We start from the raw sequence: 21,158 nt of genomic DNA on the forward strand, positions 1-21,158 counted from the left end.
GTTTGGTACGTGTTTGGTGCATGTTTGATACATGCCGGGTCATGCTCGGCACACCGCCTGCCGTGCCCCCGCCCGCCGATAACCCTATGACAGTCACAGCAATTCATTATCATAACAATACATCATAACATCCAGCGAGCTGGAAACCCGTAGCAAACCGGCCGCAGCCAGTCAGTAGCAATGATTAGAACACAGAGTCGTCAGGCGTGCCGTGGAAGCTCGCCGTGCGCCCCGCCGGCTGCAGCACGGGCGTCTCCGTCAGCGACAGCCGGCCAGAGAGAACACGGTGGCCGCCCGCCACGGTCTCCTCTCTGCGCAGGTTCCACTGCGGCGGCAGCTGCTCCGTGACCGAGTACTCGCGCGGGCTCGGCTCCGGCGACGAGTACACCGGCCGCGAGCGTGGCTCGCCAGGCTCGTGCGTGATCAGCGTGCCGTCCTCCCTGACCTCGATCTTGAGCGGCGACGACAGTCGCGGGCGCTTGGTGTCGCGCTGCGCGCGGCGCTGCAGGTCCTCGGCCGAAGCGGACTCGGCCGCCGCGTTGCCGTCGGCTTCGGTCGCGTCGCTGTCGTAGTGCGCACGCTTGCGGCTTGGCGGCGAGCCCGCGGGCGACGCCGCGTGCCGCTTCCTGGCGCCCAGATCACGCGCAGAGACGGGCTCAAGCGTCCGCCGCGGCGGGCAGTTCTCCTGGCCCGGCGCCGGATGGCTCGCCCGGTCCGAGCCCGGCAGCCGCGAAGGGGGGTCGTCAGGTTGAGCTGACGCTGGCCCGGCCGTTGGTTGAGCAACGGCCGGGGCAGACCCCTCGGCGGCGGCCGGTTCGGCCTGGCGACCTCTCTTGTGGGCGCGCGCGGTGTCAGTCTCGAGCTCGGTCTCGGACAGCCGCTTGAGGCTGGGGCGAGCAGGCTCGGCGGGCCTGGTGTGTGGCTCGCCCTGTGGCTCGGCGTGCGGCTCGGCGTGTGGCTCGGCGTGCGGCTCGGCGTGCGGCTTGCCCTGTGGCTCGCCCTGTGCCTCGGCGTGCGGCTCGGCACGCGGCTCGGCCTTCGCAGCCACGTCCCCAGCCACGTCCCCAGCCGCCCCAGCCCCGGCCGGCGCCGGCGCCTTGGCGAGACTCGCAGCGGTCTCCGCAAGGACTGTGTCGCCAGCGCCGCCCGTGTGCCCCGCCGCCGTCTGGCCGTGCAGCTTCAGCAGCTCGTTCGCCACAATCGTCTCCTCAAAGTCGTACAGATCCACCCCGGCGACGTCGTCCACGGTCCGGGCCTGTTTCCCGGCCGTGTAGCCCACCTCGCGGTCGCTGGCCTCCGCCGCGGCCGCCACCACCGCCACAAGCTCGTTGATGTCCGGCGCGTCCGTGATGGTCCCGTGGAATATCGAGTCCGGCCGCAGCAGCCGCTTGATCACCGCGTTCAGGCACACCAGCAGCGACTTCTCGGCCTTGATCGCCAGCTCGAGATCGTCGCGCAGCTGCTGCCGCAGCTCGTGCGGCCGGATAAAGTCACAGTCTTCAGCCTGCAGGCCCAGCATGACCTCGTGGAACTTGGCCACGTCAAAGTCCAGCCGGCCCGCAACAAACGAAAAGTAGCGGCTGCCCGGCGGCGTCGCGTAGTACATCTTCTCCAGCGCCCGGCGGTCGTCGCGGTCGCCCTGCAGCTGGTGCTTGAGCCACGAGTGCGAGCCCTCGGGCCGGCACGGCGACGGCGGCCGCGGCACCGACGCCACGGCCGGGTCGGGGTGCGGAAACGTCTCGTCGAAGCGCTCGAGCCGGGCCCAGTCGTGGCCCATGAACTCGTTCTGTGCGCGCTTGCCCTCGAGAAACTCCTGCCTGAGCCGGTCAAAGTAGGCCGAGACGATGGCGTTGAGGATGCCCAGCGCGTCCCGGCGGAAGCCGGCCACGTTGGCGGCCACGTGGTTGCGGTCGGCCACCAGCTCGATCAGGTCCCGGTACTTGTACCCAAAGTCCGGCCGGTACGACCGCGCCGGCGTGATGTGCGCGATCCCGGGCGTGTCCTCGAACGTGGCGCGGTCAAAGTCGTCGCCCGCAAAGAGCAGCGTGTTGGGCACGTCCAGCGGCTCGAACGAGTGCCGCCAGCGCTGCTCCAGCAGCAGCAGGCACGAGCGGCAGCACTGCGCCGTGACCGCCACCAGGTACTCCTCCGTGCTCGGCTCGCTGTGCTCGCCCGCCAGGTACCGCGCGACGTCGGCGAAGCCGTCCAGGCAGCCCGCGCGGCGCGGGAACGCGATCTCGCACGTGAAGCACGCCGCCACAAACGCGTTCCGCGCCCGCAGCTCGGCCGGGCCCGCCTCGAAGCCCTCGAGCAGCGCCGGCTCGGCCCGCAGCCGCGCGAGCGCCCGGCCCATGTTGAAGTGCCGCGCCAGCGTGTTGCCGATGTGCTTCCACCGCGCCTCGGCGCCGCTGCACACCGCGCGCGCGCACAGCTCGCTCACCGTCTGCGACGTGAGCATCGTCTGGCTGCAGCCCTCCACCGGCGACGAGAACGACGCCTTGACCCGCCGCTCGTGCCGGTCGGGCGTGCGGATGTCGTCCGCGAACTCGATCACCACCGAGCTGTCCGCGTACGCCTTGTAGCACGTCGCCAGCCGCGACGGCCGGTCGGGGTACGACGCCACCGCGGCCGCCACCGCCTTGTGCGCCGACTTCTTCATCGTCATGATCCTGTCGTGCCGGATCACCGTGGCCGTGTAGCACGACTTGGACGCCAGCATCTCCGACCGCGCGTGCGGCACTGCGGTCAGCGGCGCCGCCACAGCACTTACCCAACATGTTGGCCTCGGTCTCGCAGAACGACAGGTCGCCGGCGCCGGGATCGGCGCGCGCCTTGCCCTTGTCTTTGGCGTCGGCCACGACGTACACGGCCGAGCCCATGTACCGCTCGACCACGCACTCGGGCCCGGGCAGGTCCGCGCGCCCGGGCGTGCGCGCCGCGCACGGCGACGCCTCCGCCATCGTGATGTCGCGCGCGGACGCGTCGCCGGCCGGCGTGCCGCCGCACGACGACTCGTCGTAGAACGAAGAAAACAGGCCGTAGCCCCGCTTGCCGGGGTTCGGGCCCGGCGTGAGAGGCTGGACGAGGTCCGAGCCCAGAAACCGGTCCGGCGACGACGGCAGATCGATCTGCGGGCGCCCGTCGTCGGACGGCGCGACGTTCTCAAAGAAGAGGACGTCGTCAAACAGATCGCTGGCGGCCGTCACTGCGCCACCAGCCACGTCCCCTGTGGCGGTGGGATCCAGCGTCCCGGGAGCTGGGTCGGCTCCGGCCGGAACAGCGTCTGCGTCGGGCTTCTCCGGGACGGCTGCAGGACTGTCGGCAGGACCTTGAGCGGTCTCGCCGCCAGTCCCCGCGGTCGAGGGAGAGCTCGCTGGCACCGAGGAGCAACTGTCAGGCCGTTCATAATCCGAAGTTGCCCCCTGCTGTGGGTAGCCAGAGTCCGAGGTTGGCGGCAGAAGTCGCTCGGCGGTGTCGACAAAGTCGGCGGCGTCGGCGACGGAGCCGTCGGGCCCGCCGGTCGGGCTGCCGGGCCGACAAGACCCGCAGTCCGAGCCGGCGGGGTCGGCGGCTGCGTCGGCGGCGCCGGCGGCTGCGTCGGCGCCGATACTGACCTCTGCCTGAGCGCGCGCAGGCGCTCCATCAGGCGATTTGCCGAACGGCGGAGCAAATCGCTGGCAGCACGGATCCAGGCGCTCGAGAGCGCAGCCAGCTGGAAGCGTCGGGAGCGACACGGACGTGCGCGACGAGTTGATGGACTGGTCGCGGCCGTCGGCGTCGCCCAGGGGCCCCGAGTCGACCGAGTAGAACGAGAGGCTGCGGTCGGCGTCGGCCGGGCTCGCAGCGTCGTCCACGCGGCCAGCGGGGCCGGGATCGGGGCCGTCAGGATGGCCAGGACCGTCGCCAGCTTGGCGGCCTGCAGGAGCGGCAGGCTCGCCAGGCGGAGGACGTCCGGCGACAGGGCCAGCGTCGGCCATGTCTGCGCCGTCGACCGGCACAGCACACAGAGCACGATCGCCGTCGCGTCCAGCACGAGACTGGACGCCGGCCGGTTGCAGACCAGCTGCCGGGCGTGGGACGCACAGGGCGCCACCAGGCCCAGCAGCGGCCGCGTCGTCGGGCGCGCAGCTGTCCGGGACCGCGTGGATGCTCTGGCCGAGATCCGCAGGTCCCGGGCCAGCGCCTTTGTCGCCCGCAGCGCGCTGCGGCAGGCTTGCTGCAGCAGGCTGCGGCAAAGACGCGGCAGGGCCCGGAGCGCTGCTCTGAGCGCCGCGGTGGCCGTCGTCAGGCTCGGCAGCGGCGCCACCACCAAGACCAGAACGGCGGCCATCGACGTCACCGCGAGCAGCACCATCAGGCCCAGGACAAACAGCTGCAGGGTCCTCGCGGCGGCGCGCACGCGCGGGCGCGTCACCGTCCGGGCAGGCAAGCACAGCAGGAGCAGAGCCGGTTCGATCAGCCAGCCGAGGCTCGGCAGGCTGGCCGGCGTCGACGGCTGGCTGCAGATCGAAAGAGACAGAGCGGGACGCCTTGCGACCTTCCACCAGGTCGGGAACAGGTACGTCGGGCTCAAGGGCTGGGGTCAGTCGCGCTCGCGCGCTCGCGTACCTGCTGGTGCGGCTTCCGGAAAGCGCCTCTCGCGGTACTGGGCGGCCCGACGGGCGGACCGCAGAGCACGGGCAGAGAGCGGCGACTCCTTGGCAGGAGGGCGGGGGTCGGGGACATCGATGCGGGCAGCGAGCGCTGCCTTCCGGGGGGTTTTTCGCGCGGGCGTAGGCTGACCAGACTGCTGGCCAGCACTGCGCACACGCACAGGGCGGCGACCTGCGCCTGAGTCTGGTGCGGGCTCATCACGAGCGCCGCCTCCGGCACGACTCCGCTGGGAACGGCGGCGAGGTGCGGGACCAGACTCAGGAGAAGGATCACCAGCGGAAAGAATCCCATTGCTGGCGGCCTTGGGAGGCACGGCGAAAGCTGGGCCCGGAGGGCCGGGGAAAGGTGGAAAGAAGAAGGGAGGGGCAAGTGGTAGTCTTGCCGATCCAGAGCGGAACAGAGAACTCGACGCACGCGGGAGAGGGCGGGACGGGTTGTGTGATTCCTAGGGAAGCCGGCGACGGGGGCGGCCGCGTTTTATAGACGGCGGGCGTGGGCGAGGGCCGGGGCGGCTGACGGAGGGGACGGGGCGACGGGCGGCCGGGGCGAGCACGGTATACCGGTGCGCGGCGCGGGAGCGCGGGCGCGGCGGCGGCGTGCAGAGAAGCGGGAGAGGCGCATGAGATCGCGTAGCGGAAACGACACAGGCCAGGAAATTGCATGAAGCCGCATTGCCGTAGTAGGAAAGCGGAAAGGACGGCGACGGGAAAGGCTAAAACGACGCGTCAATGCGCGCGGCAGCGGGCGAGGGTGGGCCAAAAGCTAAAGAGTGAGCGGCGGGGACGAAAGGCCTGCGAAAGAGGCAGATTTGGGTTAAATTGCGATCAGAGCGGCTAAAGTCAAAAACACAGGAGAGGGTATTATGCAGGACCTGGTATCGAACTAGTTGCATGAATTCTGGGCCGAGCGAACGGGACGAAGCGGGATTGGAAGTTGGGCAGGATAAGGTTGGGTCCGGGGGGACGGTACGGGTGCATGAATGTGAGCCCAGGCGGGCGGGACGGTGGCGGGCGGCGCGCCGGCGCGCTGGGGCGGCGGCGCGCCGGCGACCCAGCGCGGTGGTAATGATGCGTGCGAATAGTCTGCGGGTATGGGGTGTGTGCGCGCCGTGGCCCGTGTGCCGGCGTGGCGGTGGACAGAAATGACCCTGACGTGCAGCGCCCATGCATGCAGCCGTGTAACCGTCCCAATTCGGACTAAGCGAGCGACCGGCCTAGAGCCGGCACCAGCCGGCCGGCGCGCGCGCGCGTGCCCGCCGCCGGCCCCGCCGATCTCCGCGGCCAAGCCGCCACGGCTAATAGCAGACAGATGCATTAACTTGCGTACTCCGCAGTCGGACGCGGCCAAGCCGCCGTACACCCACACGGCAGCCACGCTCAATCCAGCGCTCGCTTACAGCACCGGTCAGCCGCCCCGGGCCGCACCCGTGCAGTGCGAACCGCGAACATGGGTCGCAATTTGCCACCGCGCCTGCAACCGACCGCTCCTAGTTGCGCGCCCCGAGATCAGACACCATCTCGTGCTGCAGCTTCTTCTCCTCGCGCACGGCCGAGAGCGTGCCCAGACCTGCTCGTCAGCGTATCCTGCGCCAGGGGCCCGCCAGCGTCGGCCCGATAAGCCCACGTCGCTTAGCCCGATTCCGGCTCCCTATCCGCCCGTGCGCGCAAACTTACTGCGCAGATCCGACACAATGTCCTTGGTCTTGCCAAAGTACACCTCCTGCAGCTGGTTGCGCATCTTGGACTCCATGTCCTCGATCATGCGGCCCAGGTTGGCCACATGCCCCGTTTCGTCATCGACCGCCAGGCTCTGCCGCGTCTGCGGGAACATGCGTTAGCGCGAACGGCCAATCACCGCCGCTGTCACATACCTGCCGCGTCAGGTTGCCGCTCAGGTCGAAGCTGCCGAGCGCGCCGCTGTCCGTGACCATGTTCAGGATGACCGTGCTCGTGAGCTTGTACTGGGCCGTGCGGCCCGCCGTCTCAACCTCAAACACGTGCACCGAGTCCCAATTGCCGCTGCTCTTGGCCGCGCCGGCCGAGACTGCTGTCAGCGCGGTCGCGCGCGCGCGCGTACCTTTCTTGAGCAGGACGACGCCGGCAAACCCGTCGTCGAGGTCCCACATGTACACGCTCGAGAGGCCGCCCTCGTAGTACCTGGCCGTCAGCAGAGTCCGCCGGCGGGCGCGCCGCGGGGCCGGCCCGGCGTGCGGCACCGAGCCGCACCGCCTGCATGCTCGCGGCTGCGCCCCAATTGCCCTAAGGACGCGCGGATCGGTACACGAGCTCCGGGGTTGCGCCGTTCCCAGCCGGCTGGGTCCGCGCGTCATGGGTCACAAGGCGCGTCGCCGGCGCCGTGCGCGTTCGCACCCAGCACGCCGGCGCGCCGCGGCCCGTCGGAACAGACCGGAACGCCGCGCGCCGCCGCGCCCGCCCCCGCCGCCCAGCCCGCGCCCCCGCCCAGCCCCCAATCTCGCGTGTCCCGCGCGGGAAGGTACTCACAGGTCCCGATAGATGTCGAACGCGTCGTTGGCCGCCACCTCCAGCCGCCGGATCGCCGCGCTCGGCCCGCTCGCGTCCGCCAGCGGCGGGTCGTACTCGTTGCTCCACGGACTGCGGTAGCTGTCGCCGTCGCGGTTGTAGTCGCACACCAGGTAGTCCCGGCCGCTGGTCTTGCACCGCTTGACCTCGAGCGGCTGGTCAACGGACGACAGCAGGTCCTCCGTCAGATCCGGCGATAGATTGCAGAGCGCGTTCAGGTTCTGCGTGATGTTCTTCGGGTTGAGCCGGCGGAGCAGGTCCAGCGACGAGTCAAACGGGTCGGCCTGGGCGTCAGCGCAGCCATCCGGCGCGGCGCCATCCATCCGCGCGCGCCCGGGCCCCTTACCATCTTGGTAGCGGTGATTCGGTGCAGCTTCCACGGGGGTGCGGTCGTGTCGGAGCAGGAGGCCGCAGGTCCGGGTAAAGGCGATGTCCCAGCGCTGGCCACGTGACCCAGGCCGGGTAGCGCTTTAGGTAAGCGCCGCCATCCTAACCGCCAGGGGTTTGGGGACACCCAAACACAACTTCTAGTAAATAGCTAAAATTTTTTTCTTCTCCCTACAGCGCACTTGGCGACCACATCGACAGCCACGACACCACAGCGCGAGCATAAGCCAAGATGAGAATTCAGGCCTGCCACTTCTGCTCCGCGCCGGTCTACGTACGTACAGTCGCGCCGCAACGGTACTGACCCACAGCCCGGCCACGGCATCATGTTTGTCCGCAACGACGCCAAGGAGTTCCGGTTCTGGTGAGTCTCGTGCGCCGGACGGCGGCGCGCAGCGCGAGCCGGCCGGCAGCCGGGCGGCGGCCGGTCCGCGGCCGCCCGCCGCCGCCGCCCGCCGCCGCCCGCCGCCGCCGTCCCGCCCAGATCGAACGCAGACTGACGAGCAGCCGATCCAAGTGCCACAAGAACTTCAAGATGAAGCGCAACCCCCGCAAGGTCCGCTGGACCAAGGCGTTCCGCAAGGCCGCCGGCAAGGAGATGGCCGTCGACTCGACGCTCACGTTCGCGCAGCGCCGCAACGTCCCCGTCAGATACAACCGCGAGCTGACGGCGACGGTGCTCAAGGCCATGACGCGGATCTCGGAGATCCGGGCCAAGCGCGAGCGCGTGTTCTACAAGAACAGAATGCGCGGCAACAAGGACAAGCTCCGGGCCGAGAACCGCAAGCTCGTCGAGGAGAACCCCGAGTTGCTCCGCCTGCGCGAGGTCGAGCTCGAGAAGGCCGCCGCCAAGGCCGCCGCGCTCGAGGAGCCCGAGTCCGAGGACGCCAGCGAGAGCGAGATGGAGGTCGAGGCGGCCGAGGAGCAGAAGAAGAAGGTCAAGATCGCGGTCCTGGCCAACAAGCGCAAGAGCAAGTCGCGCGCCAAGTCCAGCATGGACCTCGACTAGATTTGCGCATGCGCGCGCGGCGCCGGCGGCGGCCGGCGCGGCCGCGGCACACAAAATTGGGATTCACTGGGCGTTTGACATGTTACTGTAAGACTTAGTTGGAGATCAAAAGTTATGACATTTGTTTTGCATACCTTAATAAACCGAACTTTTACGCTACGCCGGCTGCGCGGCTTCTCTAGCTCTATGTACATGTCTGGGCGGCGCGCTACATGTACGCCAGCGCCTGCTCGATGTCCACGAGCTGGTTCCAGATCTCGGTCTCGGGCTCCTTGCCGACGGCGTCGCGCTGCGCGGACCGCGGCAGGCCCAGGTACCGGTAGATGTTGTTGCCGTCGAGGACGGCACGCAGCGCCTGCCCGTTGAACTCGGCGTTGGTCTGGTGCGCGCGGTACATGCGCGGGTTCAGCCCGGCGTGCGACTCGACCCGGTCGTACAGCTGCTGCTGGACGATGTTCAGCCGGCGGTACGCGGTCTCGGAGATGGGCACGATCGCAAAGACGTGGCCGGAGAGCGTGCCGCCGAGGGTCAGGTACTGGTCGTCGGCCTCGGCGCTGTCGTCCGCGCGCGGCGCCTGCAGCCCGGCGACCTTGGGCACCATCGTCAGCGCCTGCACGGCGTGGCCCGCGTAGAACTCGGACTTGCGGATCAGCTTCTGGCCCGACAGCGAGCGCGGGTCCTCGGGGTCGTACTGCAGGATGTAGATCTTCTTCTGCGAGTCCACGATCACAAAGTGCAGGTTGCTGCCGTCGATCACAAAGTCCGCCGCGATGACCTCGGCCTGCTGGACGTCCTTGCCGAACAGCTCGAGCTTGTACGGCTCCTCCGAGAAGCCCACGAACCAGACGCTCTTCATGGCGTCGCCGAGCAGGATCGTGCTCTTGATGCTGCGCGCCTCGGTCACGTAGATGTTCATGTCCATGAACGCCACCGGCAGGAACGAGTCGTCCTCCTTGAGGCCGCGGACCATGACCTTGGGGCCCTGCGCCGACAGCAGGTAGCCGTTGATGTCGCACAGGCTGCTGACCGCGCCGCGGACCTCCTCCTTGGCGATCAGCTTGAACCGGTGGTTGATCTCGGGCTTGCCGGGCTCGGGCACGACCTCGATGATGTCCAGGATGTACACAAAGCCCTTGGCCGGCAGGTCCTCGCCGCGGAACAGGCCCGTGCCGACGGCCAGCAGCTGCCGCCGCGCCTTGGTCTGCTCCGACACCTCGAGGTTGACGGTCTTGACCACGAGCGGGATCTCGTTGGGCAGCAGCTCGAACGTGTCGACCGTGATCCACGAGATGGGCGAGATCAGCTGCAGCGCGCCCTGGTCGCTGGGCGCGGGCAGCTTGAGGTCGTCCTCGGGCTGCTTCTCCTCGTCCTCGTTCTCGAACTCGTACGGGATCTCGCGCGTCGTGCCGGCGACGTACACCGACTGCGGCGGGAAGTACGTGAGGTTCTGGATCTCGTCCGGAAACGAGACCTGCTTGGCGAGGAACGTGTTGGAGTAGTCGAACTCCTTGGAGATCCTGCAGATCCGGGCCGTGTTCTGGGTCAGCGAGGCCGGCAGGGCCCTTACCTTGCGGTCGACGTAGATGAAGCCGTGCTCGACAAACTCCGAGTGGAACGGGCTCAGCGCGCGCGTGGCGCCGCCGGCAAACGGCACGAACGTGGGGAGCGACTTGGCCGTCTTGACGAGCCAGGACGCGCCGCCGTCGGGCGCGCCGGCGGCCGGCGCGCCGAGCACAAACACCGTCGCGAAGCCGCTGACGTCGGCCATCGGGAACAGCCGCTGGTACCGCCCGGGCGCGACGGCGTCCGTGTCCATGGCGTCGGCCGGGGCCGGGTCCTTGAACGCGCGCGTGACCTGGGGGATCTCGACCTTGACGAACCGCAGCTCGGTCTGGCTCTCGGCCGGGCCCGGGCACACGATGGGCCGGTAGAGGACGACGTCGTTGGCGTCGGTGCGCAGCACGAGGTAGTCCTCGCGCACGACGTCGTCGCCGAGCGGCACGTACAGCATCTCGACCACGGCGCCGTCGGCCGGCGCGGCCTCACCGTCGACCGAGACGATCGCCGGCAGGTCGCTGGCGCTGGCGCACTCGAAACAGAGCGCCGCGGTCGCGATCTGGTAGATCTGGAGCGTGCCGTCGGCGGTCAGCAGCATGCAGCAGTCCTCGGCGCCGGCCTCGTCCGCCGGCGGCGCGCTCTCGGCGCCGCGCTTGCGCTTGTTGCTCTTGGCCGAGCGGCGGGCGCGGCCGCGGGCCGCGGCCGCGACCAGCGCCCGCGGCAGCGTGCACAGCGTGCCGGCCATGTACTTGGTGTCGCTCCGCAGCCACGGCGCCTGCACGAGCTCGTACGTCTCGGGGTCGGCCAGGTACAGCATCGCCGTGTGGTCGTCGAGCGTGACCAGGACCGAGTTGTTGACAAAGTGCGCCGTCACCACGGTGGTCTCGGCCTGGTCGTCGTCCAGCGCGACCGGGATCATCTGCGCGATCTGGAAGTCCGAGTCGTAGACGCGCAGCTCGCCCGGGCAGATCTGGACGATGCGGGTGCCGTCCAGGACCGTGCCGACGGCCAGCGTGGGCGTGTTGGCGTCGAACTCGGTCCCGCGGACCTCGTGGAACTCGTCGCCGATCGAGAACACGTAGCTCTCGTCGGCCTTGGACACGATCAGGAAGTTGTCGAACTGGTCGACGTTGGGGTCCTGCGCGGACTTTGTGTTGCGGCTCTTGGTCTTGACGGTCCAGAGCGCCTTGCAGTCCGGCAGGCTGAACTGGCCGACCACGGTCGGGCTCAGCGACCGGCGGAAGATGCTGAGGCCGCCGGTGCCGTTCTGGCCGCCGCGCGCGGCCACGATCTCGAACTTGGACGAGACCTCGCGCGACAGGTGCGCCTCGGCCGCCGGGAACTCGGGCTTGCCGGTGTTGACGCTCACGATGGGCCCGTGGTTGAGCACGACGTCCTCGATCGAGAACGCAAAGAGGTCGGCCAGCGTCTGGGGCGCGGCGTCGGCGGCGGCGGCGGTGCCGGCGTCGTCGTCGCCGTAGAGGTCGATGTCGTCGTCGTAGCTCTTGACGGCGAACTTGACCTCCTTGGGCTCGCTCAGGTCCGTGGCCGAGAACGTGAGGCTGTTCTGGGTGGTCTTGCTGTCGCCCTGCCAGGACAGCAGCAGGCTGTTGCCGATCTCGGCGCCGATGAAGACGGTCTTGCTGGCCGCCCAGACCTCGATGCACGCCGCCGTGACGGCGACGGGCGCGCCGCCGTCGGGCGCGACCGCGACGGGGTTGAGCGTGAGGCCCTCGACCGAGCGGCCCTCCATGACGAACTGCAGCACGACGAGCTCGCCGGTGGCCAGCGTCAGCAGCACGTAGCGGTCGAAGAGGTGCTTCGCGACCGAGCCCTCGAGCCGGTAGTTGAGCTCGGCCCGGTCGACGAGCTCGATCGCGGTCGTGAGCGCGGCCATGGCGTTCACGGCCACGGCCAGGCACTTGCCGGACGGGTCGATGTGGATCAGCACGTTCGCGCCGATGGCCAGCGTGCCGCCGATCGGCGCCGGCAGCGCCAGCAGCGTCGTCAGGTCGTACGGCAGCGCCGGGATCTTGAGGATCGACGTCGACGCGCGCTGCTGGAAGTCGAACGCGAGCACGAGGAACGTCAGGTTGTCCTTGGTCGTCTCGAGCTCGGACGTCCACGTCTGCGCGCTCTCGTACAGGATCGCCAGCGTCGGCTCGCGGTACTCGTGCAGGAACACGAGGTCCGTGATCTGCACGATGCCGTCGTCGCCCAGGTCCGCCGGCGTCGCCACAAACGACGGGTGGAACAGCGGGCTGCCGGGCGCGCTCGCCGCGCCCGCGACGTCGTCGTCGTCGCTGCGGTACGGCAGGAACGCGATCCGGTTGCGCTCGAACTTCAGGCACGCGTGCGCGTCCGCCGGGTCCGTCCGCAGGAACGCGGCCGAGCTCGTCTGGTCCGTGAACGCCAGCGTCGCGTTCAGCGCGTCCTTCTCGTAGTAGTGCAGCGACACCGTGGCCAGCGCCGCCGCCGCCGGGTCCCACCGCACCAGCGACAGCTTGGCGCGCTCGAACGCCAGCAGCACGTAGTCCGTCTGCCCGGCCTCCGGGCTGCGGATCCGCGAGATGCCCGTCACCGTCCCGTTCAGCTCGAACTGCGCCACCAGGCTCAGCTTGGTCGAGTAGTTCGTCACCGACGTCTCGATCTCAAAGTCCCCGATGAACCCGTCGCCCCCGTCGCCCGCCGCCGGCATCGCGAACCCGTCCGCGCCCGCGCCCGCCCGCAGCACGTGCCGTTCATACGACACGAACCGGTACACCTGCAGCAGCGTCCGTCCCCGCACCACCACCAGGTTCTTCTGGTCCGCCTGCACAAACGCGGCCGACGTGCAGTGGCTCACCGTCGTCGGCTGCGTCAGGTCCCGGTAGACCTGCATTGTCTGCCGATGCGTGTGCGATCTGCCGCCTGTGTCTGTCTGGTCAGCGCAATTCCGCGCCCGCGCGCCGCCGCCGCGATCCATCACCCACCGCTCAAATCCGACCCTACCGGTCGCTCGCGTCTGGCCCGATTTGAAGCCCAGTCACGGCCTGATCATCGATCGCGGCCTGGTCGCAGCTGCTGAAGATTTGCGTCGTTTTGCTGGGGTGAGGACCTGGCCGCGTGTCCCGCACGTTTCGCGCCTGTGCCATAGCGTCGCGCGCCGCGACACTTGCGCAGACTCCACTCCGCCGCTGTTTGCTATCATCGACATCGTGTAAATAAGCTCGTGCGATTATCAGCGCCGGATATCGAACTACACAGCCCAGGGCCGACGGTAACAGGATGGAGACATCGACGGGCATATCCGCCGTGCGCACGGCGTTCATCTGGATAGCCTTCGCGGTGGCCTACGGGCTGCTGGCGGGCATATCGGTTGTGTTTGTAAGTGCGAGGCCAGGGCGGCGCGGCCGGCCGGGCGGTCCCGGGCGGCGGCCGGGGGCCCGGGGGCGGCTGCGGGCGGGCCGCGGGCCGGGCCGGGCGGCCGCGGGCGCCGCCGGGCGCCGAGCGCACTCCGCTGACCGCCAGATTCGTGTGTATACCAAGAAGCAGGAACGGGACGCCTTCGTCACCATTACGTCGATCTTCTCGCTCGCGGCGGTGCTGGCGACGGCGCTGCTGCTGCCGGTGGACATCGCGGTGGTGAACGCCACGGCCGGGGCCATGCAGGTGCGTGCGGCGGGCGCGCGGGGCTGACAGCAGGACCTGACCGGATCCGAGACGGCGGTCAAGATAGGTAGGTCGAGCGCGCGGGCGCGCTGACGGGCAGTGTACTACAGTAAGTGGCCGCGGCGGGCGCGCTGACGCAGTTCTGTACTCGGTGGACGCGTTCCTGATCCTGATCCTGATCCCGTTCGCCTACTTTTGGTACGTTCCGGCGCGGCCGCGCTGACCGCAGGTACGAGGAGTGGGACGGCGGCGAGTCGTCGGTGGGCGAGCGCATCCGCGGCGCGCTCAAGTTCGCCGTGATCTTTCTCGGCGTGGCGGTCGCGCTGCTGATCGTCGGGCTGTTTATCCCGTACGGCCGGGGCGTGGCCAACAGCACGTACGACTTTGTGTACTTCCGGCAGCTGCTGGACGAGAACCGTAAGTGCGCGCGCGGGCGTGCTGACCGCAGGCGGCGAGCGCGGGCTCACGTTTGTCATCGGCGTGCTGCTCTGCCTGGGCATCATCATCTTCGTGATCTACACGGCCGTCGGCTTCGCCGTGCTGCCGATCCTCATGATCAAGTGGCAGCCCGAGGTGTCCGGCACGGTGCTCAACGACACGCGGGTCGCGCTCGAGCTCAACCGCGAGAAGCAGCGCATGATCGAGGCCAAGTACGAGGGCTCGAGCGTGCAGTGGAACATCCGCGACAAGCGCGCGTACGAGAGCCTCCAGCGCGAGGAGAAGACGCTGATCCGCATGGTGCGGCTCAACGGCGGCGGCGTGCCGCGCTGGTGGCGGCCCAAGTGGCTCAAGACGGCGTGGAACCGCGCCGCGCGGCCCGTGGTCGTCGTGGCCGGCGTGCTGCTGCTCGCGATCGCGCTGCTGGTCATCGCGTCCATGGTGGTCACCATGGTCGACAAGATCATGCACACGACCTGCGGCCGGCACTGCGGCTTCCTGCTCATGAAGACCCAGATCCTGAACCCGATCAACGAGATCCTGATCCTGGCCTCGCGCGGCTTCCCGGCGGACTACATCATCACGTTCCTGATCGTGGTCTGGATGTTTGTGTCGACCATCATCGGCATGTCGTACCTGAGCATCCGCATCGCGTGGATCGTGCTGTTCCGCATCCAGCGCCGCAAGACGTACCCGCAGGGGCTGCTGCTGGCGTCGGCGCTGCTGATGGTCGCCGTGCTGGCGATCAACTACACGTTCACGACGGTAAGTCCGTGCCGGGCCCGCTGACGCAGATCATCGCGCCCGACTACTCGCGCTACGGCAACCAGCGCTTCTGCTTCACCACCGTGGACGGGCTCTACGGCGTGGCCGGCGCGTGCGACCCGGGCCAGCTCGTGACCTGCGCCGAGGCGAGCGCCGCGCTGCTCCTGCAGCCGGCCTACCAGACGCCCGTCGTCGAGGACCCGGCGGCGGGCTACGCCAACGCGACCGCGTACTTCTACCAGGCGTGCCGCCAGACCGCGGTCACCACCTTCCTCGACCGCGTCGTCGTCAACTTCCCCTGGTTCGGCCTGTGGTCGTTCTGGGCCCAGTTCGGCTTCTTTGGCGTGTTCCTGCTCGCGCTCATCGTCGCCATTGTCCGCCGGCCGTCGTTCAACTCGTACGACGCCGACGACGACGACGACGACGAGGAGCAGCAGTCGCTGCTTGGCCGCACGTCGGCCCGCCTGAGCTCGACCTGGGACGACCTGGCCGCGCGCGGCCGCCGCGCGGCCTTCACGGCCGCGCTGCGCGGCGCCGCGGGCTCGGCCGGCTTCGACTAGGCGTGTACAGTACGGGAGCGGCGCTGCCGCTTGGGAAGATACGCGTGGGGACTTTTTGATTGTGAACTATTGGGGGCATTGGATGCGGTGCTGTGCATAGATAATGGACCAACTCGTGATAGCCGGGTAACCGACGTAGCCTCGAAAAATTATCTCCCGCGGCCGCGGCCCTTCCCGCACCGAATCGAATCCATCACGCCGCAGCGGGTGGCAGACGCATCGAGATCAGCAGCGCAGCCAAGGCAGCCGTAACGAACCAGACAAGATGTCGAAGCCCAGCACGCCTGAGCTCAAGAAGGTACGCGGATCGCAGCGATCGGGCTGACGGCAGTTCATGGACAAGCGCCTGTTTGTGCAGCTCAACGGCTCGCGCAAGGTGACCGGCCTCCTGCGCGGATACGACGTACGTGGGCGGGCGCGATGGATGCTGACCCCAGGTGTTTCTCAACCTCGTGCTGGACGAGGCCGTGGAGGAGAAGGCGGACGGCGAGCGCGCCAAGATCGGCACGATTGTGAGTGCCGCTGCCGGCGAATACGAGGGCGCTGCTGACCGACACAGGTGATACGCGGCAATTCGGTGGTGATGATCGAGGTAGGTGGAGCGCGACGGGCGGGCTGACGACAGGCACTCGAGCGGGTCAACTAGAGCGACACGCGGCCGGAGCCGGACGGGGCGGCGGCCATAGAGCGCGGGCGGGGCCACACACCGAGCGTGGCGGCGCGCCCGCGGGAGACGGCCGCGGTGCCGGTGTACATTAGTGAATCGAATGGATCTTGGATTCTTGGATCTGGACCGGCGGCGGCGCTTGCGGCTCTCGGGCGCGGCCGCAGCGAGCGTAGATGTGACAAAATGTACTCATTAAATAGATATTAGAATTAGCTCGCTGGCGACGCAGGTACAGCGGCCAAAGCAGCGGTGAGGACTATACATACGACAAGCAGACATAGACAAAACTATTGATAAAGCGAAAAATGATAACAAAGGAAAGTCGGCGCCGCCACGCGCTCGCGAGCCCAGGGCTGCGACGGTGGCGGCGGGAACACAGCCCCAGCGCCGGGGCGCCGGGCCAATGATCTAGGGGATCTCGATGAGGACTGGACCGGCCAGGGGGACGGGGGCGTCGACAGACAGCCGGAGCGAGCGCCGCGGCGGTCGGCCGGACCGGCGGATGCTTGGAGACGGCGCGCGGCCGTCTCTATATCTTGGGGGCGACGCCGTCGTCCTTGGGCCGGAGCACGGTGGGCTTCTGCTGCTTGGCCTCGAGCTCGACCTTGGCGTACCAGGCGCCGCCGCCGAGCGTCAGGATGATGCCGATGGCGTTCATGGGCGTCACGGTCAGGTGGAAGAAGATGATGGCCAGGACGATGGTCAGGATCTGCTTGACGTTGGCGGCGACGGTCATGGTCAGCGCGCCGGTCTTCTTGTTGGCCGTGAACGAGACCACGTTGAGGCCAAAGGCAATGGCGCCGTTGAGGAGCAGCTTGAGGAACATGGACATGGTCAGGTCGGTGGCCACGTACGTCTTGACGCCCTGCAGCTCGCCCGTGAAGTAGGCGTAGATCACCGTCTGGAGCAGGGCCAGCGGCGACATGCGGAAGAGCAGCTCGAGCGGCGACAGCTTCAGGCGGCCGGTCTGCACGCGGTTCGTGACCACGGTCTTGAGCGCGGCCAGGAACGCGCCCAGCAGCGTGAGGAAGAAGCCAATGGCCGTGAAGTAGTAGTCACCCGCGGTCGCGAAGCCGACGCCGGCGACAACCTGGGTTTAGCAAAGCACGCGCGCAATTGGCTTACCGGGATGAGCGAGACGTACGTCATGACGCCGTACACCTTGCGGAACCCGATCACGTAGATGATGATCGTGAAGAACGGCGTCATCGCGCGCACGATCTGGTGGAACGGCACCGTCACCAGGTTCAGCGACACGTTCGAGATCGCGATGTTGATCGTGTACAGCAGCGAGAAGAAGAACAGCGTGATGTTCTCGCGCTCGCTCAGCGTCGTCAGCGTGAAGTGGCCCTTCAGGTAGAAAATCAGGCAGCCGATGGTGCCGCACAGGGCGTGGATGCCCGTCAGCACGTACGGGAACGGGAAGTGCCCCAGCACGGCCTTGTTGTAGATGGTCAGCGCCAGGTTGAAGAAGAAGTACACTGCCAGCCAGATGTACTTGGTCCGCAGCGAGTCCGCCGCGGGCGCGGCCAGCTCGGGCGATGCCCGGTGGAAGGGCAGCGTCTCGGACTTCTCGGTCGGCATCTTTCCGGTCGAATCAAACAACAGCACGGCGCGCAAACTGCAGCCTAGCGAGCGGGCGAGGAGAGACCACCTGATCTGGCGAGCCTGGGCAGTCTGTATTCGCTGGATGGCAACCGTCGACAGGCCGACGGATGAATTGCGAGGGGACAGGGAAGAACTAAAAGATAGATGGAAGAGATTATACTGTGTATAAAGCGTGGAAATCCCACGCCGCCAGGCCACCTAGCGTGCAGGCGTCTACAACTACATTCGGTGCGGCACCGCGGCTCCGATAGAGCGGTAGTGGAAGACGCAGATGCGCACGCCGACAAACTTTAATTGGGTTATGGTGGCAGAAACAAGCGGGCGGCGGACCTACTCGGCGAGAAGGGGCCCATACAAGGTGTGATGGTGCGGCCGAAATGGCCTGGGGGACCGCACAGACAGGCCAGACTAGGACCGACTGGGCATGCTGTGTGCGGGCGCGCGGCAGACCAACCAAACCCGCCGTGGACCCACAGAATCGTGCAGATATTGTCCCTGCCCGCCTGCCCGGCTGGCATTCCTGCGTAGACTGCAGCGCCGGTCCCGACGGCCCACGGCGGCGGCCGCCCGCGCCTGCGGTGGGCGGCGGCCGCTCCGGCCCGACCTTGTTCGCCGCGGCCGGACGTACGATGGGCCGGGCGGCGGCCCAGGCTACGCGGCCGCCAGGCTGGGCACCGGCCGTGGCCGAATGCGGCTAAATCGAGGGCCGATTCTTCCCAATTGGGCACATGCACCAGTAAGGTTTGCGCAGGCTGGCAGTTGTTTGACGACTAGTGTCAGACTAATCCGGAAGAGGACGTGTGTGCAGCACAACCGTCGCGCCGTGTGGACACGACCGCGGTCCTAAGAAAATACGGTTACGCGGCTGTCGCTTAGCATGTTCCCCTGGATAGTCGTGGCCGCGTAGCTCCCGGGCCGCCTGCCGGCCCCGTCCGCGCGGCCAGAGAAGCGGACGAGGCCGCCGGCGCCGCCTGCCGCCTATTAGGCCGTTAATTTGGAACTGCAAGGTGCGGCCGCGCGCGCGTCACGCCGCTGCCGGCTGCTGCCGCCGCTGCGCTTGGCCGACTAACCGGGCACGCCACGGCCCGCCCGCGTTGGCGCAGTGCCACCCTGCGCGCTGGGCAGGATGCGGCCTCGCCGCTGCTACCCGGCCGCTCGGCTGCCGCCGGCGCTGATCGCGTGCGCCGGCAACACGCGTCGCGCCGCGGCCGCGCAATCGGCGTGGCTGCGTGGCGCGCATCCGAAACACTGGCGCGGATTGGTCGCGGCGCGCGTCGTGCCGCTCGCGCCACCGCCGCTTGCCGGGCGCGCAGCGCGAACGCGAACGGAACGGACGAATCACGGCATGATGTCACCCCGCATCTGCACGTGACTCAAATCACGTGCATAGTCACGTGTACAGTCACGTGTCCGCCGTTCATCACCGCGCCCGCCGCCCGCGTCCTCGCCCGCACCATGATCCGATCCACGCCCGCGCTCTCGTTGCGGCGGCCGCGCCCGGCGGCGCTCGCGTCGGGCCTGCCGGGCCGTCCGCCGCCGCTGCCGGCGCTGCGGACACTCACGTGCACCTCGCGTCGACGCGACCGCCACGCGCCCGCCGCCGTGGCCACCGGCCTGATCTGGCGCACCACCGCGCCGGCGCGCGCGCCTGCGCTTCCGCGCACGCGGCCCGCGTGGCTGCGCCTCCCCGGCCGCGCCCCCGCGCCGGCCTGGCCGCGTTCCGTGCGCTGGCTGGCCACGCAACGGGCCGAGGACGCCGGCGGCGCCGACGGCCCGCCCCGCCGTTTCTCCAACGACGAGCTCGCCAGCGTCCTCGGCACGCGCTTCGGGCGCGAGCCGACCAAGCTCCAGCTGCTGCTGCTGCCCATCCTGCTCCTCGGCGGCGCGTCGCTGCTGATTGTCTCGTACGGCTCGTATGTGATCTACTTTCGCCACGAGACCTTCTTCCTGCCGTACTGGATCAAGGAGTACGAGTTCGACGAGCTGCTGTCACAGAACCAGCGCAACGTCATCAAGAGTAAGTCGCGGCGCGGACGCGCTGACGGCAGGCATCTTCTCGCAGGACCTGCTCGAGTCGCTCTCGTACGACGACAACGTCGCGCTCGAGCTCGGCCTACCGATCTTTGTGCTCTCGGTGGACGACCTGACGTACAAGTTTGCCGAGGACACGCCCGTGCAGCACGTGCTGCGCGGCGTCGAGTTCTCGGCCGACGACTTCCACGACGTGGGCACGGTCGAGCCGGCGGCGGCCGAGCCGGCGCCGGGCGCGCTGGGCCGCGCGCTGGCGTACCTGTGGTCGTTCCTGCCGGCGCTGACCGGCGGGCTCCTGCCGCGGGCCCGGCCGGCCGCGCGCATCGTGTCGCTCTCGGAGATCTTCTCGCGGGTGCAGTCGTCCATCTCGGAGGTCGCCGAGCCGATGACCGTCGGCCAGGACACCAACCCGGACGACTCCTCGACCGAGATCTCGGACGAGCAGCAGGCGTCGCGGGCGGCCGAGCAGCTCGAAAAGTTCCTGGCCGATCTGCTCGAGAAGCAGCGCGCCAGCCGCCGGTGGGTCGAGGTCGCGGGCACGGCCACGATCGAGGGCGCGCGGGTGCGCCGCCAGCGCCGCGAATCGGGCGCGTGCGACCGCACCTACGTCGTCGTGTTTCGCGGGTTCATGGACGCCGAGCGCATGAACGCCGTGCGCATTGCCGAGGGGCACGTCGACGTGCGTGTGGGCGACGAGACCGTCAAGACGATCCGCTGGAAGTAGGGTTTTGTATGTACAGTCAGCGAGCTCCGAGCCCTAAATGGAGCTCCTCTTCACTCTCGTCGTCGACGTCGATGGGCCGGCGGAAGCGGCCGTAGGCCCCGGGCGTGAAGGTGGCGGCCGGTGTGGCGGGGAGCTCGGCGACGTCGTCGTCCGAGCTCGAGAGGTCGATGGCCGGGCTGGCGACGCCGTCGGCGACGTCGACGACGTCCACCACAGCCACCGGCTCGGCCGCGGCCGCCGCGCCGCCCGGCGCCGCGTCCACCGGCGCCGCCTTGTCCAGCTCGAGCTGGATCTCGCCCTCGCGCACGGCAATGCTCGCCCGGTCGCTTTCGAGCTCGACCAGCTTGGCCTCGTGCTCGGCCCGGCGCACCCGCATGGCCTCCATGGCCGTCTGCAGCCGCGCCAGCGCGCCGTCCACGGTCGGCATCGGCTGCAGGATCATTCCGTCGATCTGGGGCCGCGCGCGGCGGCGGGCCGCGCGCGCGCCCGGGGCCGGGCCGAGCGCCGGCGCGGCCCGGCGACCGGACCCGCGGGCGCCGCACCGTCCCCGGCGCAAATGCGCGGCCGC

At 68.7% G+C, this 21,158-nt stretch overlaps 9 protein-coding genes across 9 annotated transcripts in view; 3 read left to right on the forward strand and 6 right to left on the reverse strand.

Annotated features, from left to right (window-relative positions):
• Window positions 1-18: 18 nt before the first annotated feature.
• Window positions 19-4,449, reverse strand: V1510DRAFT_165123 (uncharacterized protein). The gene is made up of 2 exons (XM_066930381.1): window positions 2,771-4,449; window positions 19-2,739 (listed from the first exon to the last, which is right to left on the reverse strand). The coding sequence occupies exons 1-2, from the start codon at window positions 3,975-3,977 to the stop codon at window positions 185-187; spliced, it is 3,762 nt and encodes a 1,253-aa protein (XP_066791425.1). The 5' UTR covers window positions 3,978-4,449; the 3' UTR covers window positions 19-184.
• Window positions 4,304-5,175, reverse strand: V1510DRAFT_409969 (uncharacterized protein). Its single transcript, XM_066932643.1, has one exon. It carries the CDS (start codon window positions 4,942-4,944, stop codon window positions 4,570-4,572), a length of 375 nt encoding a protein of 124 aa, XP_066791426.1. The 5' UTR covers window positions 4,945-5,175; the 3' UTR covers window positions 4,304-4,569.
• A 773-nt stretch (window positions 5,176-5,948) lies between these two features.
• Window positions 5,949-7,580, reverse strand: V1510DRAFT_409975 (F-actin-capping protein subunit beta). The gene is made up of 6 exons (XM_066932644.1): window positions 7,540-7,580; window positions 7,155-7,477; window positions 6,730-6,809; window positions 6,524-6,696; window positions 6,327-6,471; window positions 5,949-6,219 (listed from the first exon to the last, which is right to left on the reverse strand). Exons 1-6 carry the CDS (start codon window positions 7,540-7,542, stop codon window positions 6,140-6,142), a joined length of 804 nt encoding a protein of 267 aa, XP_066791427.1. The 5' UTR covers window positions 7,543-7,580; the 3' UTR covers window positions 5,949-6,139.
• A 146-nt stretch (window positions 7,581-7,726) lies between these two features.
• On the forward strand, window positions 7,727-8,748 carry V1510DRAFT_372243 (ribosomal protein L24e-domain-containing protein). The gene is made up of 3 exons (XM_066931489.1): window positions 7,727-7,854; window positions 7,892-7,944; window positions 8,088-8,748. The coding sequence occupies exons 1-3, from the start codon at window positions 7,813-7,815 to the stop codon at window positions 8,587-8,589; spliced, it is 597 nt and encodes a 198-aa protein (XP_066791428.1). The 5' UTR covers window positions 7,727-7,812; the 3' UTR covers window positions 8,590-8,748.
• Window positions 8,669-13,272, reverse strand: V1510DRAFT_165264 (CPSF A subunit region-domain-containing protein). Its single transcript, XM_066930382.1, has 4 exons — window positions 13,119-13,272; window positions 10,157-13,062; window positions 8,724-10,126; window positions 8,669-8,674 (listed from the first exon to the last, which is right to left on the reverse strand). Exons 2-3 carry the CDS (start codon window positions 13,025-13,027, stop codon window positions 8,798-8,800), a joined length of 4,200 nt encoding a protein of 1,399 aa, XP_066791429.1. The 5' UTR covers window positions 13,028-13,062; window positions 13,119-13,272; the 3' UTR covers window positions 8,669-8,674; window positions 8,724-8,797.
• Window positions 13,273-13,326: 54 nt separating this feature from the next.
• V1510DRAFT_409983 (uncharacterized protein) lies at window positions 13,327-15,695 on the forward strand. Its single transcript, XM_066932645.1, has 8 exons — window positions 13,327-13,512; window positions 13,657-13,797; window positions 13,831-13,864; window positions 13,898-13,906; window positions 13,938-13,995; window positions 14,027-14,214; window positions 14,246-15,000; window positions 15,030-15,695. Exons 1-8 carry the CDS (start codon window positions 13,414-13,416, stop codon window positions 15,558-15,560), a joined length of 1,815 nt encoding a protein of 604 aa, XP_066791430.1. The 5' UTR covers window positions 13,327-13,413; the 3' UTR covers window positions 15,561-15,695.
• Window positions 15,696-15,702: 7 nt separating this feature from the next.
• V1510DRAFT_409986 (uncharacterized protein) lies at window positions 15,703-16,475 on the forward strand. Its single transcript, XM_066932646.1, has 5 exons — window positions 15,703-15,858; window positions 15,892-15,963; window positions 15,998-16,072; window positions 16,120-16,152; window positions 16,186-16,475. Exons 1-5 carry the CDS (start codon window positions 15,826-15,828, stop codon window positions 16,204-16,206), a joined length of 234 nt encoding a protein of 77 aa, XP_066791431.1. The 5' UTR covers window positions 15,703-15,825; the 3' UTR covers window positions 16,207-16,475.
• A 281-nt stretch (window positions 16,476-16,756) lies between these two features.
• Window positions 16,757-18,018, reverse strand: V1510DRAFT_388513 (triose-phosphate transporter family-domain-containing protein; the record flags this gene model as incomplete). The annotated part of the gene is made up of 2 exons (XM_066931718.1): window positions 17,353-18,018; window positions 16,757-17,317 (listed from the first exon to the last, which is right to left on the reverse strand). The coding sequence occupies exons 1-2, from the start codon at window positions 17,809-17,811 to the stop codon at window positions 16,757-16,759; spliced, it is 1,020 nt and encodes a 339-aa protein (XP_066791432.1). The 5' UTR covers window positions 17,812-18,018.
• Window positions 18,019-20,623: 2,605 nt separating this feature from the next.
• The window catches only part of V1510DRAFT_400748 (nineteen complex-related protein 2-domain-containing protein), a gene marked incomplete at both ends in the record, with an annotated part of 1,671 nt that continues 1,136 nt past the window's right edge, over window positions 20,624-21,158 (reverse strand). The window contains 2 exons of the mRNA XM_066931975.1: window positions 20,624-20,633; window positions 20,668-21,041. Of these exons, the coding sequence (XP_066791433.1) occupies window positions 20,624-20,633; window positions 20,668-21,041 (384 nt within the window). The remainder of the gene's footprint in view (window positions 20,634-20,667; window positions 21,042-21,158) is intronic.

This window comes from Dipodascopsis tothii (genome assembly GCF_038497935.1).
Source record: "Dipodascopsis tothii strain CBS 759.85 unplaced genomic scaffold V1510scaffold_2, whole genome shotgun sequence".
Lineage (NCBI taxonomy): Eukaryota > Fungi > Ascomycota > Lipomycetes > Lipomycetales > Lipomycetaceae > Neoaidaea > Neoaidaea tothii.